We start from the raw sequence: 20,376 nt of genomic DNA on the forward strand, positions 1-20,376 counted from the left end.
TGGCTCTGGGCACCTTTATTTCTGTGTTCCTTTGGCACATTGCACATTCTTCCAAATCTAGTACTTGTTTTGTTGTGGCTGCTTGGTTTTATGTTGCTTTTCTTCAGTGAAGTGTGTGTTCATCAAAGGTGACTATATTTTGTTCAAATTACTCAATTTGAAAAGCCTAGCTTACTACACTCCTGACATGGGGTGTTACATTTGAACTGCCAAGAGTGGGAGAAAATCACTGGATGTTATGGCCATGAGGGAAAGTAAGAATAAGTCAACCTGTATTATCACCATTGAAAAGGAAAACAACTAAAATATGTCTTGCTAGAAATGGGGAGCACTGTAGCACTGTCACTATAGCACTGTCGGCCCGTTGTTCATCGATTTGCTTGAGTGGGCACCAGTAACATCTCCACTGTGAGACTTGTAACTGTTTTTGGCATATTGAATATGCCACAGGTAGCTTGCCAGGCTCTGCTGTGCGGGCAGGATACTCTCAGTAGCTTGCCGGGCTCTCCGAGAGGGATGGAGGAATCGAACCCGGGTCGGGCGTATGCAAGGCAAACTCCCTACCCGCTGTGCTATTGCTCCAGTCCGAAATGGGTAAGTCACATTATTTTCCACCAAAATAGAAGGGACTGTGTGTCTTTTATATTTCCTTAGTAAAAGTGTAAACATCAGGTTTAGGGAATGACAAAGGGAAAATCTACTTCTGAGGGTAGGGAATTGATGTTGACTATCCTTGGCAAGGCATGAAAGTAAGTTAGAATTCAGTAGGACGGGATGTTTGCCCAGGGCATAGAAAGGTTTTGTAGTACCTACTTGTGAGCCAATTCATGATACACGAAGAGATATTCTTTTGGTCTGAAGAAAGTCTCTACTAGTTAGACTCCCTGGGATGAAAATATCATTGTCAACTGTGTTCTTTGTCTTCTCTCCTAGGATGCTTAGTCTTACCTCAAAGTCAGCCACTTTTTTTTAAAGAAGGAACTTTATAAAATAACTAGGCCACAGAGAATACAAACTGAAGTCTGGAATAGAATCCAGACCTTTGTATTTTTCAGAGCTCCAAAGTTATTCTGATGCACAGCAGTCTGTAGCCTCTGGTCCTAGTTTCATAACTGCCTCCACCTTGTGGGAGTGACTGAAATGCATGTGTAGATCCAGCAGGGAAAGAAGAAGAATGTAAATTAAACTGGACAAAACCCTTCCTCTTCTTGGCTGTCTAACCCATGCTTATCATTTGTGACTCCAGATCTGCCAAGAACTTGCAGAGGGCAAAAGCCTCTGGATTCACAAAGTCTGGTAGATGTTATGCATCTTTGAATTACAGGATTTTTGAGGCACAGAGAATATCAGATGTCATGTACCTCTGGCTTTATCAATAGAGTTTCACTGAGTGTGACCCTCCCGTTGTTGCAAAAAATAGACAAATTAAGCTTCCTTCCTTGTATTTAGTTGAATCCCTCAGGGAACTTTCATCTGAATGTAGAAGATGGGACACACAGACAAATAAGTCCAGCTTTAGTGTGAAAAGTGTCTCAGTGGTGATTGAAATGAAAGAGAATTACTGAGAGCCATGGCTTATTTTGAAGGTGGGGGAAATGGGTATTAATAGGGAAGACACTTGCTGCATTGAAGCCATTGAAGCCCTCATGAATGCTTTGGGGAATGGGGATGAGGGCCTAGGTCCATGAGTAGGATTATTAATTCCTGTACTACTTTTCCATCATCTCTTTCATCCCTGGGATTAAAGAGTAGATTTCAGCATTGGTCATACCAAATTTCATATGTATGTGAAACTGTGCCACCTGCTCAACTAGTGGGTCTTAGGTGAATTGTTAATCTGTGAGTCCAATTCTCTTCATGTCAAAAGCAGTTAACACTGTCTGTTTCATCTTGGGGCCCCGGGGTATTGAATAGCAGCTGTAAAAGTGAAGTGCTGGCCACAGAGTAGACACTCAACAAACAGATATGACTGTTGTAGCTCTCATTCCTTTCAGTCCTTGGTTTAAAGTACATGGAGAGTAAGCTGCTGGTGCCCCTCTCTGTGTCTCTTTTTCTTCCTGTGCCTGGAAGAATGTCAACAGGGTTCCATGAAATTATCATCTGGTTTAGGTGTTATCAAGGGCTTAAGGGGCTTTAGAGCCCAGCAAGCTAACCGAGAGTATCTCGCCTGCATGGCAGAGCCTGACAAGCTACCCGTGGCATATTCGATATACCAAAAACAGTGACAGCAAGTCTCACAATGGAGACGTTACTGGTGCCCGCTCGAGCAAATCAATGAACAACGGGAGAACAGTGCAGTGCTACAGTGCTATGGGAGGCAAATTATGACAATCAGATTAGAGAAGCAAGAAAGGTAAAAATGCCACCTCATGTACTACTGCTCACTTTTCCTTTATGACACCATGCTGCAATGCAGCCACTGCAACATGGTTTGAGGCAGCTAGGTAGCAACCAACCTGAGAGCTTAGAGCAGAAAGCAAGAAAGATATTATTTTCCATGACGTCAGCAGTGTAATCAGTTCTCATAAGTGCTTGCTTGTTTTATCTTTCATCAGAAGGTAGATTCATAAGGTTGGGTTTGTGGCGTATTTCATTCATGGCCATACTCCCAATCACTAGTCCAGTTCTTGGTCAAAATTGGGCACTTCCTTGAAGAGTTGTTTTTTCACAAATGCATTTTATCCAATTGCTTTTGGAAAATTTTATGGGCCCATCTAACCACCTCCCCCCACTTAACTCACTCTTACCTGCTGAAGTGTCCTTAGGAGTTTAAATGCATTGTCTGACTTTTATACATATAGCTCTGGGTCAAACTAACAGAAAAATGCCTCTTCACTTCTTTGCCCCTTCAGATTCAGACTGCCTGAAATCAGAACATTGACAATCACTCATCCCCACCTGAATGTTCTGAATGAGGAAACTCGGCCTCCATGAGGGCCACTGTATCTTCAAAACTCGTCACAGTTTTACTGGGCACAGCTTAAAGGAAAGTTCTTGCCTCCTGCTTTCACATGTGGGACTCAGAACTGCTCCAAGCTCCATGAAAGTGTGTAGAGCCTCCAAGTTTTGCCCTGTCCTTGATAAGCTCTGGGATCCCTTATGGGAATCCCTATAACTCAGGGTACACAGCAGGTATCATATTGAATACCAGGACTATGGAGTCATACTGCCAGAATTCAAGTGCTTCTTTTTTTTAACCTACTCACTCTGATCTCAGACAAATTGCTTAGCTTCTCTGAGTTCTAACTTGCTATATGTAAAATGAGTAGGGTGATTCTACTTACCCTTCTTTATTGTGAACGTAAAGAGATACTGATATATGAAAAACAGTACCATTTTAATTTCCTCTCAGGATCCAAGTTCCATTTTGACAATGAAGCTACTAAAGTAGCTAAGGCCACAGCTTTCCTCTTGTGTCTCTGGGAGACTGTTTGCCATGGAGAAGAGTCTGTGTCAACTCTCATCTTCTATAAGCGGAAACGTACAGGAGATGAGACAGTGCTCTTGGGCTAGGTGACATGTCAAATCGAATGTCGCTTGGCTTCACCTTGAACTTTAATGCAAATTGGATCTGATGCATGTGCAGGGGTCCAGATTTAGAAGAGAAGATGACTCTACCCAGACTGGTGACAGGCCCAGAAGTGTTCCCGTTGAGAAAGTGGAATGTGTAGCAGAAGGGTTTGCTCAGTCTAGCTTGGTGGCACTGTTTTATTAATGATCTGGACGAGCAGAGGAACAGTGACTTTAATTAAATTTGCCAGTGATATTAAAAGATGTCAGGAGCTACTGCTGAGGACACAGACACCTCTGCAGATGGCCCCAGGGGCATTAAGAAAATAATACAAGGAAAAAGTGAGAGGCAGTGGACTGGACATCATCAGATCAGCTGAGAGAGGGGAATATAACTAAGGGGTCCTTGCATGTAGAAGATGCCCTAAATCTACCACACTCCTCTTTACAAAATACCTGTATATGTTCTGTTTACACTAAATTTCTACCTTTATCTTCCTTTACCAGTCTTGTTCCTATTGCAGTCAACCCAAACCCTTTAGCCAAATTAGTTTTTCTGAAGTACAAATCAGACCATGTCATTTCTCTCGTAAAAAAATGTATTCTTGGCTTCTCCCTACCCTTAGAATAAAATTCCCCTCTAAATTATCTGGCACACATCTAAAACCGGCCATGAATTGAATTCTTCCTTCCTCTCTAGCCTTGTCTTTTGTGCTTCTCGCTTCACATGGATGCCTTATAATCACATGCACACACCTGCTTTTCATGTCTCTGTCTTTTCTGGAGTTGTTCTCTTTGACTCAAATGTCCTTCCCACTTTTTTCTCTCTTTTATTGACTATAGCTCACTCATGCTCGCAGACTTATTTCAGAGACCATTTCCTTCAGAATGCCTCCTTGAATCCCCAAATTGGCACAAGATCTACCTCATGTCCCCACAGCATTCTGCCCTTACCGCCACTCATTGTAGTAAAGGTGTGTCTGTATAGCTGTATACCTAGATAGTCTATACCTTTGAGGGAAAACCTTGCATACTATTTTTTTTAACCTAACAGCATAGAGTCTCAACAAAATAATAGGTTTTTGTTAATGTTGGTCAAACTGAATGGATGGGAAGAATATTTGGGTGTGAGACTGAGCACTGATAACCAGATGACACCCCCATTTCCCTGCCCATCTCAGATTAACCTTCCCCAGTAAGCCTGGGGACTAGGCAGTTGACCAGATGACCACCCTCTCCTGTGTGGGTTTTTAAATGTCTTCATTTTAAAATGTCTGTTTAAGATGTTCTGGCTCTGCAACTTCTTTCCTTTATACTCTGAACGTCTTAGCTAAGATTCACTTTTCTAACAAGTAAAATAAGAATAAAAATAGTAATGGTCTCATAGGGTTGTTGTGAAGATGAAGTGAAGATGTATTTAGCAATTTTCATGCAGTCCATAATTAGAAGTGTTATTATTATTTTATTAACATCTTAATTATTTAGGGTGGTTTGGAGAGTCTCATGCTGAGTTATATTCTTGAATAAGCCCAATGGGATAAAAAAGCCTTTTTAGAGCCACAGATGACCATTTTGGTCTCTAAGACACTGGGTCAGAATTTAGAAGATTGAAGTCAGTCTCAATTGATCGCTAGAATTGGTGCAATGGAATAGAAATGACCACTGGCTTGTCATGAGCGGTGAACTCTCTGCCTCTAGCTTCTTAGTCAGAAACTGTTTCCTGGCAGGATTGGAAAAAAATGGTCACAAGTCATTTTCTATGTTCTATTTTAAAAAAACTTGGTGGAGGCATATCTTAGCTGCCTACTTGCCTTGTTTTCTGTTATCCTTTTCTCCAGTTTATCTGTTTACTACGGGAACAGTCTTTCTAAGCTCACCACTAATTCTGACTGTATGATTGTACATCCTCCATAAAAATCTCTTGCCACTGGTGTCTGCAACATTGAGAAGAATAAAGACTACAGCCACAGCCTTCCTTCATTCCGTTGGTAGGTAAGAGAAGTGAAGCGTGCCCCTCCTCTGTTAATCAGGTTAACACCACTTTCTCAGTGTTTCATGTCCTTTGACAGCCCTTTCTCCTCACTGTGGATATCACACTCCATCAACCTGGACTGGCCTATATTGCTGCTACCTCCTGTCACTATTTGGTTCTTCATTAAAGAACTGCTCCAGCTGTGCCCACCTTCTGTCTTCTGTGTGGGACTTATCTGAATCCACACAGCGTCAGGGTTCTGAGGTTGAGGCCAGGAGTCAATCCTCTGATGATCCTTCTTTCCTTCTTTCCTTCTCTGTCCAAGGTGAAGTGGTGATTGTCAAATCTGAAAATGGGGTTTTCTATCTCCATGGAATTGTGAGAGCTCTTCCCACCTTTGAACACTACTGTCTTCCTCTCAACGTTTCCTTTGAGTGTGTTCAAAGTCCCATGTACCTGCTGTGGAGGTCTCTAGAGCCCAGCCTCCTGGAGTTTGTGGGCTCAGCACTTGGCTGGTATCCTAGGGAATAGGAAACCAAATTTAATTAACAGAGCCCTTGGGATTGCAGTATATGTCGGGTGTGCTTTGTTCCAAAGGGACTTTCTCTTTGAATAGAAGCCTTGTGACTTTAAAGAAGTCCCACATGGCCACTAAAATTTAGTCAGGTTTTATCTGGGAAATCTATATATTTTTCTAAAGCAAATGGCTATGATTCAGAACATAAATTGACTTTAAAGAAAGCTAATGTTGGAGTGTATCTGTCAGCTTGGGCTACCACAGCAAAATAATGATAGATTGGGTGGCTTAAACACTAGACATTTTTTTGGTCACCCCTGGCTGTATTCAGGACTCTGCACTCAGGGATCACTCTTGGTGGGATTTTTTGAAACCATATGTGGTGACAGAGAATCAAACCCAGGTGGTCTATGTGCATGGTACTACCTCTGTATTTTGTTCTATATCTCTAGCCTAATAGACATCTATTTTTATCACAATTCTGAACACAGAGAGGTTCAAGATCAAGGGCCGTGTCAACTTAGTTTCTGGTGATAGCTTTCTCCCTTGATTGTGTAAGGTTTCTTTCTCACTATATTCTCACATGCATAGAGAGATCGCACTTCCTCTAGGGTCTAGAGCCTAACCTTTTGGCCTCATTTGATTTTAATTTCCCCACCAAACCTCTATTTCCAAATAAGTCACATTTGGAGTCACAGTTGCTTCAGTATCTGAGTTAGTTCCCAAGCACCACTAGAATGGTACTGGTGGTTCCTGGGAACAATGAATTCAAGACGTCCACATCCTTGTGTCATACATCAAACTGTCAAATCTTCTATCTCTGAAAGTAGTCCATAGGACCCCTCAGCACTTTTTGGAAGCTTCTACAAACCATATAAATTCGGAGTGGGGTAACAATTTATTTCAGGGGCTGGAGTAATAGAACAGTGGGTTGGGCATTTGCCTTGCATGCGGCTGGCCTGGGTTTGATTCCCAGCATCCCCTGAGCACCACCAGGAATAATTCCAGAGTGGAGAGCCAGGAGTAACCCCTGTGCATCGCTGGGTGTGACCCAAAAGGCAAAAACAAACAAATGAACAAAACCCCAATTTATTTCAGAACTCTAAGAATGCTTCCTCAGTGATTGCATTATTAACTTTAAAAACATACATTTGCTGAGCACCTAGTCACTGCTCACATGATAAACCAATAGTCATAGTCCTTTCCTTTTGTCACTCACAGTTTAATGGATAATGAGGCAGTAATTCAATATCACATATAAACATGAAAGTTTAGCCAGAAGGAAAAGTACAGTGTGAGAAATGGATCTAACAATGTTTCTAGGGATGAAGGAAAAATTTTCTGAGGTAGTGACATGAACTGAAGTCTAAAACATTATGTATAATAGAGGGATGCGAAAAGGAAATACTCATTTCTGGCCTGGATGCTGTTATGTGCAAAGGTCTTGAGGTGTAAAAATAGTATGGCATCATGCAGGACCCAACATGAAGGCCACTGTTGCTGACACGGGAGAGGGAAAGTGGTAGGAGAGGAAGGCTGAAGAGGAAGAATGAAAGATTTCACAAGTCACAGTGGTCACTTTGGTCTTCATATTAACAACAAAAATAAGTTGACAAAGGGCTTTAAATAGGGAAGTGATAGCATAGCTTTTATTTTCTCTTTCTTTTTTTATTTGCGTCACACAGGGCAATGCACAGGGGTTACTCCTGGCTCTACACTCAGGAATTACCCCTGGCAATGCTCAGGGGACCATATGGGATGCTGGGACTCGAACCAGGTCAGCTGTGTGCAAGGCAAACGCCCTACCTGCTGTGCTACTGTTCCAGCCCCATAATAGGTTTTATTTTATTTATTTTTTGCTTTTTGGGTCACACCTGGCGATGCACGGGGGTTACTTCTGGCTCTGCACTCAGGAATTACTTATAGCGGTGCTCAGGGGACTATATGGGATGCTGGGAATGAAACCCGGGCTGGCTGCATGCAAAGCAAATCCCTACCCGTTGTGCTATCGCTCCAGCCCTCATAGCTTTTTAAAAGAATTCTTAAAGGATGGTTATGATTATATGAAGAAAGTAGAATAGAGAATAGCAGAAATTAGATTAGTTGGAAGTTACTGCCACTGATGCATCAAATTAGGAATAGCAATAGCTGGGCTGAGATGAAGAGGGGTTTAGTGCTTGATTGAATAGACAACAGGAGGGAGAGAAAGTATAGACTAATATCTGTTACTGAGTGAGAACTAGGCGGATGGGGTGCTGTTTTCCAAAATGGGAAACAGTGGAGAAGGGAGAGGCAAGGACTCACTTCAGGTGCTGTGTGGGTGCAGACCAGCATTTCACTGGTCCTAACAGAACCCCACATGGTTGTAGCAGAGATGGAAGATGATGCTTTATATTTTCTTCAACTATTGCATAGGCATTTGCAATCTTATTCTACCTGAATGAGCTTGTGAGTCAAAATATAAGTCTGTGGTTTCAGTTGGGTTTCTTCCCGTTCTTATGAATTCATGCTCAGCTTTTGATTGAGGTCAGCAGGCAAGGCTGCATGTCACCTCCTAATCTTGTCAACAGCTAAGAAAGACTTATTTGAAAGCACTTGCATGTTTTATTAATAATGACTTCTACCCCTTGGCTCTCTAAGTGTTTGTGTTTGGAATCTGAGAGGCTGACTGACTGATCTTCACCTTACTGTAAGAGGATGTCTAAACTTTCATAAGCGTGTTTTGCGGGAGGGCTGAGGACTGCTTTGGATTGGGTCAAGGGCAGAGCTTATGGGGCCTCTTTTAGCTACTCTTCAGACAAAACATTTGCTACAGAATCACCTCTCTTGGCTTCATAATTTTCAGAATTACAGCTTGTCTCTTGAAGTTTTTTGTTTGGGGATGGTGTTTTTCCAAAGTTGTCTCAATTGCACACAGAGCCAGGTGTTCTATTTGGGGTAAGTGGCTCTTATTAAAGGTTTAACTCAATGTGAAGACTTGCCAAGCTGTGGTATATGAGATTCTTTAAAAATGTTTTGTTTGTATTTTGGGCTATACCCAGGGTGCTTAGAACATTCTCCTGGACTTACATTTAGGTATCACTCCTGGCAGAGTTGGGGAACCAAATGCAGTGCTGGGGACTGAACTTGCATCTGCTGCTTGCAAGGCCAGTGTTTTTACCTACTGTACTATCTCTGTTAAAATTCCTGACTATATTACATAGGGTGGAAGGGAGGTGGAAGAATGATGGAAATTCTAGAAAAGGTTTGAATGGGCATGAAGATTTAAGTCGTACTTTGTCTATTTTAAGTTAATTCTTGAGAACTCTTACAGACAATAGTGGGGTTGGAAGATAGGGCTGGAAGAGTCTCACTTAGGTTTTATTACTAGTATTCCAAGCTATTTTAAGTCATTTTTAATGGAGTCTAAACCAGATAGTTCTGAGGACAGAGCAGCACCTTGTAACTTCCATTGTTATCTGTTTTTTCTATTTTGAAAGGCTGCCCCATATGTTAATGGGACATGGCATTCGAGGTGAAACATCAGGTTGCATTGGTAGAGCAGCCATCTGCTGCCTCTATCTTCCTCGTGCTTTTTCCTGACTCTCTGGTCTTTTCTAGGTGTCTGGCCCATCAGGAGGACCATTGGTGCTGCCGTGGAAGCCAGCGGCTAGATCTCGTGTATGGCGTGGTTAAGGTTGCAGCCTCTCACTTCTGCCTTTCTCCATTTTGGGCTGATTACTTTTGTGCTCTTCCTGAATGGACTTCGGGCAGAGGCTGGTGGCTCAGGGAATGTGCCCAGCACAGGGCAGAACAATGAGTCCTGTTCGGGGTCATCAGACTGCAAGGAGGGTGTCATCCTACCAATCTGGTACCCAGAGAACCCTTCCCTTGGGGACAAGATTGCCAGGGTCATTGTCTATTTTGTGGCCCTAATATACATGTTTCTTGGGGTGTCTATCATTGCTGACCGCTTCATGGCATCTATTGAAGTCATCACTTCTCAAGAGACAGAGGTGACGATCAAAAAGCCCAATGGAGAGACCAGCACAACCACAATCCGGGTCTGGAACGAAACTGTCTCCAATCTGACTCTGATGGCCCTGGGCTCCTCTGCTCCTGAGATCCTCCTCTCTTTAATTGAGGTGTGTGGTCATGGGTTCATTGCTGGTGATCTGGGACCTTCTACCATCGTGGGCAGTGCTGCTTTCAACATGTTCATCATCATTGGCATCTGTGTCTATGTGATTCCCGACGGAGAGACTCGCAAGATCAAGCACCTACGAGTCTTCTTTGTCACTGCTGCTTGGAGTATCTTTGCCTATATCTGGCTCTATATGATCCTGGCAGTCTTTTCTCCTGGTGTGGTCCAGGTCTGGGAAGGCCTCCTCACTCTCTTCTTCTTTCCAGTGTGCGTCCTTCTCGCCTGGATGGCAGATCGGCGAATGCTCTTCTACAAATATATGCACAAAAAGTACCGCACAGATAAACACCGAGGAATTATCATAGAGACAGAGGGTGACAATCCCAAGGGTATCGAGATGGATGGGAAAATGATGAATTCCCACTTCCTAGATGGGAATCTGGTGCCCCTGGAAGGGAAGGAAGTGGATGAGTCTCGCAGGGAGATGATCCGGATCCTCAAGGATCTGAAGCAAAAGCACCCAGAGAAGGACTTGGATCAACTGGTGGAGATGGCCAATTACTATGCTCTTTCCCATCAACAGAAGAGCCGCGCCTTCTACCGGATCCAAGCCACCCGTATGATGACTGGTGCTGGCAACATCCTGAAGAAACATGCAGCAGAACAAGCCAAGAAAACGTCCAGTATGAGTGAGGTGCACACGGATGAGCCTGAGGACTTTATCTCCAAGGTCTTCTTTGATCCATGCTCTTACCAGTGTCTGGAGAACTGTGGGGCTGTGCTCCTGACCGTGGTGAGGAAAGGGGGAGACACATCCAAGACACTGTACGTGGACTACAAAACTGAGGACGGTTCTGCCAACGCAGGGGCTGACTATGAATTCACAGAAGGCACAGTGGTTCTGAAGCCAGGAGAGACCCAGAAAGAGTTCTCTGTGGGCATCATCGATGATGACATTTTTGAGGAGGATGAACATTTCTTCGTGAGGTTGAGCAATGTTCGTGTAGAGGAAGAGCAGCCAGAGGAGGAGATGCCTGCAGCTGTACTTAACAGTCTTCCCCTGCCTCGGGCTGTCCTGACGTCCCCTTGTGTGGCCACAGTCACTATCCTGGATGATGACCATGCAGGCATCTTCACTTTTGAATGTGACACTATTCATATCAGTGAGAGTATTGGTGTCATGGAGGTCAAGGTTCTGCGGACATCAGGTGCCCGGGGCACAGTCATCGTTCCTTTTAGGACAGTTGAAGGGACAGCCAAGGGCGGTGGTGAGGATTTTGAAGATGCATATGGGGAGCTGGAGTTCAAGAATGATGAAACTGTGTAAGTAACCTTTGCATACTCTACATCCCCTCCATTCCTTACCATCTCCTTCTATCCTTCTGTCCCACTCACTTTTCCTTGTATTCGTGTTAATGTCAAACTTTGGTTCCATCACAGGTATACAGGATCAACAGATACTGCTGGCAGGTTCTGATTCCAAACCTTCTTTTCATTTTTCTCTCTTTAAATTGTTTTGGGGCGAGGAACCTGGTGGCAGGATCTAAGGACACAGAACATCTTGACCATTGAACCTCACAATGATGGCTGGTGGAGGTGTGAACTGACTGAACTTTTAATATCAATTTTTGGCAAATTCTTGTGACTAATCAAGAACTAGGTGAACATCTGGTCACTCCTTCCTTTCTTCATGCTAAGGGCTTGCTTGTGTGTGAGTTTTGAAACTGATTAATATAATTTTGAGGCACCAATGGCCCACTCAGGATGCAATAAAGCAAATGACATTAGCTCCCATCCCCCCACCCTTCATTACTGTATCATTGTTGTAGAAACAGATTTCAGGTCCCTTTCCTTCCATCTGAAAATTGCAAAATTGATTGAAACTCTGAAATCTCTTTCAAGTGCCCACAGGCTATTTTTCAGTGTAAGACTTACCTAGCCTAGGTAAGGTGAGTCCATATGGCCTGGGTCTTTACAGAAGCAAGAGTTCCCAGGTCAGTTGCCAGCTGTCTCTAGTCTTAGGTCTAAGCACCATAATCTGAACACGCAGTGAGGGAGAAGCCTCTGAGGAATCAGGAGAGGAAATATATTTGCATTTTTGTAGCCCAGAATTCTCCTGGATTATTTCCCAGGTCATTGCTTATTTAGTCCTTCGAATTCTGGGGGGTTGCATGTATGTGGCCCTTATCCCCCTTGGAGTGAGTACTGGGTGTCTTGTCATTTTCTCATGTAGGCAGCTTTGAAGAAGAAATCAGAAACATTGTCCTCCAGGTTTGCTACTTCTAAGATAATTTAGAGCAGATCAACTAGGGTGGCCAACCAGGATGTGAGTAAGAGAAGAGAAACTTGGCTAAGAATTGCTGTTTATGTCCACAAACAATAAACACTAGTAGAAGAAAGTGTGAGTAACAGAAAGGCAATATAGGCAGAACATGTCAAGTTGCTCCAAGAACTCATTAATAATACCCTTAGTGGGAAAAGAAAGTATGCAACTTCTAGAAAAGCAACAAAAAGAGCTAGTGGAAAAGGGGTTTATGAATCAGAGGGAGGAGGAGCACCATAGATATGCTTCTCTCCAGGTCTGGCCATGTGACAGAGGTCAAAGGGGTTTGATTCTGCTGACAGCGATGAGTGAATGAGTGTGTGAGTAAGTGTGTGTGAATGAGTGAGTGTGTATGAGTGAGTGTGAGTGAATGAGTGTGAGTGAGTGAATGAATGTGACTGAGTGAGTGAATGAGTTTGATTGAGTGAATGAGTGTGAGCGAATGAGTTTGAGTGAGTGAATGAGTGCGAGTGTATGGGTGAGTGTGAGTGAGTGAGTGTGAGAGAGTGAATAAGTGTGAGTGAATGAGTGAATGAGCTAGCCATTGTGGACTTGCTACTTATCCTTTCTTTATCTCTTCCTAATAATGTGACGTTGGGCACGTTATGGAGTCTTTCCTAAACTAAACTGAACCGTTTCATTTGTAAATGGAAGTAGAAATACTTTCCTTGCCTGGAGGCAGGGTAAGATCTCTCTGCAACTCTTGCCAGCTGAAGTATTTCCTGAGCTATAGACACTGGTGTTCAATGTTGGTTATATTTGCACTATCCAAAGATGGAACAAGGGATATTGTCTCCTAAAGTAAAATAGTCATTGACAACTTGATTTATTAGAGCTCTGTTTAGTGATTTTGCTGGGAGGGGTAATCATTTGTTAGTATAAGTAAAAACCCGTGCCTTCCAGAGGATACCATCTATTTATATGTGCTCTGGGGAAAGCGCTTATACATACAGATGAGGGACAGATCTTTGCTAGGAAGACAAACTCTATGAAGTTGTATAAACATTGATGGCAGTGACATTATATAAGAGATTGTTGTCAAACTTTAAATTGCATCAAAACCATGCCACGGGGAAGAATTTGACAGATATGAGGGATCTTCAAATTAGAATTTATCTACCAAGAACACTGGAAGGTAGTTTTTGAGAGACTAGAGACTTGACTCTTCCCTCCATACCATAATAACCTATTATACACTTATGATCTATGCATATGACTAAGCCTTTCTCTGCCATTTTAGTTTTTAGCTTGAATCATAGCTTCATGTAAAATGACTGCACTTCTGGATGATACTAGTTTTATTTTAGCTTCCTCAAATCTGAACTTCTCGTCCAGGTAATCAGGTTTGATGAACCAATTTATGTTCCCATGTATTCCTTTGCATGTTTTCTTTTAAACTAATTAAAAAAATCCTCAGCATTGATTTACTCCCTGGTCTTCTTCAGTACAGACTACTGAGTTGAAGAGGTACTGACCTATACTCACATGTAAGTCCTGCTCTTAATACTTCAGCAATTGTAATTTTACATCTAGAGGAAGTGTGATGTAGCATACAAAATAGGTACTCTGGATTAAAACTCTGGTTCTTCAGCTGACTTACCTACGCAGCATTAGAACATTTTATTAACTTAGAGATTATTTTCTCATTGGCACAATTGCAGGACTGTTATGATAATTTAAGATACTGATTCAATGTTCCTAGTACATCATTTATGCTCATTCAATAAGGCAATTAATAGTAATATCGATGGATTAACAGTATTCTTCAGAAGACATTATTGGACAGATCAGATTATTTGGATCTTTGTGTGGCCTAATTCACAAGCATGTAGTTTTTTGTTTTAACTTTTTGGTTATCTTTAAGATCCCTAGCCTAAGTTCATAACATATTAGCCATAAAGGCCCTTAGAATATTTTCTAGAAAAGTGTTTCTCAAATTTTAATATGCTTAGGAGTCATGCAGTGAGTTTGCTAGAATGCAGATTATTATTCAAATGATCTAGAAAAGTAGGGCTTGAGATGCTGCATTTTTAACAAGTTCCTGATGCTGTAGTCCTAAGCAATCAAGCTCTTAACTAAACCATTAGACCCAGTCAGGAAAGTGGCTTTCCAAGTGACTTGCTTAATTGGATCACCAATGCTTGCTTTCCATTCCCCACTTTCAACTCCAACTTCTATAGATCTCTGCTCTTACATGAGACACTGCTAATTGCAATACTGATCTAAAAACTGAAGTTGAAACCTCAGGGTATTTAGGCAGAACTTGTCTTATACCTGGAACACAATTTCCACCTTATTTTTGTGGTTTGCAAAAATACTACTCTCCACAGTGCTCAGGGGTCTCCAGAATTTCGCAGAACTGTTCTTGGGCTCAAACCCAGTGTTTTTCACATATGAGGCAGTGCTCTGTGCCATCTCTCAGGACAAATCTACTTTCTAATTCTTTGCTCTTTGTGTAGCTTTCTTTGCCTTCTGTTCCTGGTAGCAGTGGCAATTTTGCTGTTACCACACTCCTGTAAATCAAATCAGGCTAAAGCATGGCCTCTGCCCTGTCATTAATATTGGGTCTGTAAATTCACTAGCCTGATTTTCTGTTTTACTTTTTCAAAGGTGTCCGCAGTGCTGTGGTAGGATGGAAAAATCTTGCAACTTGGAGTCTAACAAATAGATGTAAATCCATCATTAACCAGAGGTTTAATTTTGAGTAAGTCACTTTTCTGCAATGAGTCCCAGATACTTTGTTGAACTGATAGGAATAATTTTAATATATTAGAAATATAGGGCTATGTTAGAAAATGCATCTATAGCATAGTGTCTGCTCATAGAAAATGCTTAATCATTCAACACTTATAGTATGCCTGCTATGTAGTATGTACATGACTAAGTGCTGGAGATAGATATGTGAATAGACAGGCTGACACTTCAGCCCTTAAGGACCTAATTTCCCATCTCAGACAAATCAAAACACCAGTAGAAAGGGGTATGGTTCAGAAAAGTTCTATAAAAAGAGAGTAAAAACTCCTTGCTATGTGTGACAGCTTTTAAGTTTTAATTTTTATTATGATTGGAGGTTTTTTTGTTTTGCTATTTTACAAAAGGGCCAATCCCAATGTGCTTGGGAGCTGGGGCTATACTCAGTGATACTTAATGTAAAGCTGATGATTCAGTGCTTGCGTTCTAGCAGTGCTCAGAGACCACCAGGGCACCCCTGAAAGTGCTTAGGGGGTCATGTAGTACTCAGAATCTTAAATGTTTTAGGATGTGCTCTCATCACTCAAACCATCCCCAAATATCCTTTATTTTATCTTTAATTTTATTCTTCTTCATATTTCCCCTTTCACTCCATTTTGTTGTTTCAAGGATCATGGGTCATGCATGTTTGGCTTTGGGACTTGCACACTTGATTGTGGTGCTATTTATGGCTTCACACATCTGACTGTTGTACTTACACATATATGTGGGCACTTTATCTGTAGTGTTTGAATACATCTTAATTGTCGTGCTTACTGGGGGTGGCTGGGGTCACACTCTTTAGTTGTGTTGCTTGCACACATATGGTCACTTTATTTAGTTGTGTTGTGTGTTAAGGGCAACTATTGTGCTCACACATGCTTCTGGGAGGGTCACATTCTTAGCCATAGTGTGTACACATCTTTAGTAGCAGAGACCGTAGTGTCTGTTGTGGTGCTGGGAAGTCCAAAGAGCAGGGCTGCTGGGAATATGCTTGGTATGTACAGGAAACTCTGGGGATCAGGTGTGTTTAGTCACTGAGCCCTGAATCAAGCCCCACTGTTCAAGTTTTTTAAGGTAACCTTCCTTTAGGATATAATACTGAAACAGATGATGTGAGAATGACATTTTAGTGTCAGAAAGAGAGGGACAGACATAGAAGGACTGCACTCATTTGTGGAGTATAGAATAACATCACATGAGGCTGACACCCAAGGACAGTAGAGACAAGGGCCAGGAGGATTGCCCCATAGCTGGGAGCCTGCTTCATGAGCGGAGGGGAGAAGGCAGATGGAATAGAGAAGGGATCACTAAGAAAATGATGGCTGGAGGAACCAGTTGTGATGGCAGATGCATGCCGAAAGTAGATAATGGACCAAACATGATGACCTCTCAGTGTCTGTGTTGCAAGCCATAAGGCCCAAAAATAGAGAGAGTATGAGGAATATTGTCTGCCATGGTGGGAAAGGGGGGGTATACCCGGAATATTGGTGGTGGGGAATGTGCACTAGTGGAGGGATGGGTGTTTGATCATTGTGAGATTGTAACCCAAACATGAAAGCTTGTAACTATCTCATGGTGATTCAATAAAATAAAAAAAAAGAATGACATTTTAACATGACTAATTAAAACTCAGGCTATTATAAATTTAACATCAGAGAGACTGCATACTTTGGACAGGTTCATGTCAGTAGAAGATGCCTTTGCTTTGTGAACACTACATATCACTTGGGCATTTTGCATCTTTTTTTTTTTTTTTTGCTTTTTGGGTCACACCTGGCAATGCACAGGGGTTACTCCTGGCTCTGCACTCAGGATCACCTCTGGCGGTGTTCAAGGGACCATATGGGATGCTGGGAATCGAACCCAGGTCAGCCACATGCAAGGCAAATGCCCTACCTGCTGTGCTATCGCTCCAGCCCCTCACTTGGGCATTTTGTAAACAATGTAAAACCTTCCAAAGATATGGCTGCTGCCAACGTTTGAGTCTCCTCACAAAATGTGACTTGCTTCTGTATCCCAGGTTTTAGAAACACATCTGCAAAATAACATTATTGAAGCTCGGGGACCTCTGGGGTTTCTGGTAATAGAGCTTCAGATATCAAGCTTTAGATATGCAATTGCTATGGTTTACTGTGTTCAATTAGCATAGGCTTTATTCAAAGTAGAATTTTTTTTTTTTACTTGTGCTACCACTTCTCAGCAGTTTTAGTGCTTTAAGGCTGAAAGATAGCTGACCTCTCATTTTTACAAACCATGAACTGAGATTTAGAGAGAGAAAGTGACTTTACAGTTCAATATGAAAGAGTAGGAAAGGATCTTTTAAAGGCAACTGAATTCATTTTGCTACAAGTTTGGACCTTTCAATTTTAATCTACCAGAAAAATGTTAAGTTTGTAAAGAATATCGAAATTCTTGAGTGAAAGATGCTTTGGAAGTACAAATCTAGAAATATTAATGTGCTTAATGGAAAGTGAGAATTGGAAGTGAGAATTTCCAATTGGTTGAAGATATAGCTGAGAACTTTCCAAATCTGAAGATTGAGTCAATACCTAGTTCCAGGAAGCTGAGAGTTCTAAACAAAATAAACGTAAATAGAAGAAATTTAAGACACATTCTAAGTAAAATGACAAAGGTCAAAGTCAGAGGATCCTGAGGTCAGCAAAGGCAAAAAGGAAATTTAAATATAAATGAATCTCCTAAGGCTCACAGCACAACTATCAAATGAAATTCTACAGGCCAGAAGAGAATGATTTGACATAATAAATACATCAGATGAAATAAACATCCCGACAAGAATAATCTGCACAGCTAGGTTACATTCAAATTCAAAAGAATAACACCAAGCCTTAAACAATAAAGGAGTTCATGGCCATTACATTGCTTTTGAAAGAATCACTAAATGATCTTCTTTATAAGGCAAAGAAGTCTTTTGTGGTAAACTAAATTATAAAATGGAAGAAAGAAGGAAAGAAATAACAAAGTCTCCTATGATGCACCTGGGGCTTTCTTGATTTGAATTTAACAAGGGATACAGACACAGAATTTTAGAGGTGAATTACACAGTAATCTCAAGGCAGACACTTAAAGGCCATTACCAAGTAGACACTATTGAAACCTGTTCAGTGCATATGAGTTAGATATCTAAATTCAGGGGAAGAAAATAAAAGTTGACTAAAGAAACAAAGACCAACCTCACAAACGATCATAATATATACTAAATGATGGCAGTGAATCCATTTCAATAATCTTACTTAACATTGATGGTCTGAATTTGCCAATCAAAAAAGGGCAAAGAATGGCCAGATGAATCAGAAAACTGAATCCAACCTTTTGCTGCCTATGAGGCTTCTGAACAGTAAGGATAAATACAGGTTCAAAGCAAAGGGCTGAAAAGCAATAGTACAGGCAATTGCTTACCTAGCAAAAGGTCAGATGGCCATATTTTAATTTAAAAAATACTTTAGGCACCATGATTTACAATATTGATAATGGCAGAGTTTCATTCCTAAAACATTTCAACACCAGACCCTTCTCCAAAGTGTCAGTTTTCTCCACATAAGACATGAGACATCAGTGATCCCTCCATCCTCCTATACTTATAGAGATATACTCTCTTCTAAAGTCCAGTTTTGAGTTTTTGTTACCTGTAGGCATTTGCTTTTTTCCTAACTACATTTCTTTATATCCAATATATTAGGGAGGGTATTCTGTATCTGTTTCACTCCTTGTGACTAACTTCACTCAGCTTGATGCTTTCTAGATTCATCCACATAGCAGCAAATTTTATGATTTCATCTTTTCTTATGCTGAGTAGTATTCCATTGTATATATGTACCATAGTTTCTTCATCCAGTCATCTAGTCTTCAGATGGCTATACTGTATCAGACAATATAGACTTTAAAGTTTTAAAAGACTACAAGTGAAAGAAAAATGACATTGTATAATTATCAAGGATCATATACATAAAGAAGACTTAACACTCAACATACTTGCAACACAATAGTTTCAGAAGATTTTTAGTGCCCCTTATTACTACTGTATAAATCAACAGGGCAAAAAAAAAATCAATAGAGAAACATCAACTTCAAAGGAGTAAATGGAAGGGTTGAACTTTATAAACATCTGGAGCTCCCCACCCCTTAAAACTCAAATATACATCCTTTTCAAATGCACATGGGAAATTCTAAGATAGACCAGATATTGGTACACAAAACCAGTCTCCATAAAATCAAGAGGCTAGAAATGGTATCAAGTATATTCTCAGATTACAATGCTTTAAAGGTAGAAATTAAACACATAAAAAACTGGGAAAAACTCAAAGACTTGGAAATGAAACAGTACTGAACAACCAGGGGGCCAAATAGAAAATTAAGGGAGAAATCCAAAGATTCCTTTAAACAAAAGAGGATGAAGATATTAATGAACAGATCATATGGATCACAGAAAAGTCTGTCTATAAGAAAAATTTATAGCAATGCAGGCAGTCATAAGCAAACAAGAAAAGGCCCAGATATAAACCTAATTATACCTATGAAGATATTAGAAAAGAACAAAAGAAGCCCAAAGTAAATAAAAAAAGAGGGAAATAATAAAACTAAGAGTGGAAGCCCTCAATATCGAAACAAACAAACAAACAAATAAAAATTCTCAAAGAGGTCAATGAAAACAAGAGCTCTTTTTTTGAAGGATAAATAAGATTGATAAACTCTTAGCTAGACTTATAAATATTAAACAATAAAACTATAATAAGTTAGATTTGAAATGTAAGGGGAGAAGTGACAACAGGTAGTACAGAAATTCAAAAGATCCCACAAGAGTACTATGAATAACTTTATACCATTAAATTAGCAAACCTAGAAGAAAAAGATAAATTTTTGGACTCCTGTAACCTCCCAAGACTCCATCAAGAAAAAAGCAGAATATCTGAACAGACCAATTACTAACATGTAAATTAGAATAGTTATCAAAACTCTGTCCAAAAACAAAAGCCTGTGCCCAGATGGTTTTACTAATGGGTTCTTCCAGATCTTCAAAGAACTTATTCTATCTTTTCCTGACTCTTAAAAATAAACCCACAAAAAAAAAACAGGAATTCTCTCAGTTTCATTTTTTAAATTATTTTTATTTTATAAAGTAGTTCACAATATTTGATTACATTTAATATTCAAACACCAATCCCACCACCATTACACCTTCC

At 40.8% G+C, this 20,376-nt stretch overlaps 1 protein-coding gene across 5 annotated transcripts in view; it reads left to right on the top strand.

The window, feature by feature from the left end:
- SLC8A3 (solute carrier family 8 member A3) overlaps positions 1 to 20,376 on the top strand; it is a 164,301-nt gene that overhangs the window by 10,362 nt on the left and 133,563 nt on the right. For all 5 annotated transcript variants that reach the window (XM_055132015.1, XM_055132014.1, XM_055132016.1 and 2 more), the window contains exon 2: positions 9,600 to 11,445. In XM_055132015.1, the coding sequence (XP_054987990.1) occupies positions 9,662 to 11,445 (1,784 nt within the window). In that variant the 5' untranslated portion in view covers positions 9,600 to 9,661. The remainder of the gene's footprint in view (positions 1 to 9,599; positions 11,446 to 20,376) is intronic.

This window comes from Sorex araneus, chromosome 3, assembly GCF_027595985.1.
Source record: "Sorex araneus isolate mSorAra2 chromosome 3, mSorAra2.pri, whole genome shotgun sequence".
In the NCBI taxonomy this organism is placed as follows: domain Eukaryota; kingdom Metazoa; phylum Chordata; class Mammalia; order Eulipotyphla; family Soricidae; genus Sorex; species Sorex araneus.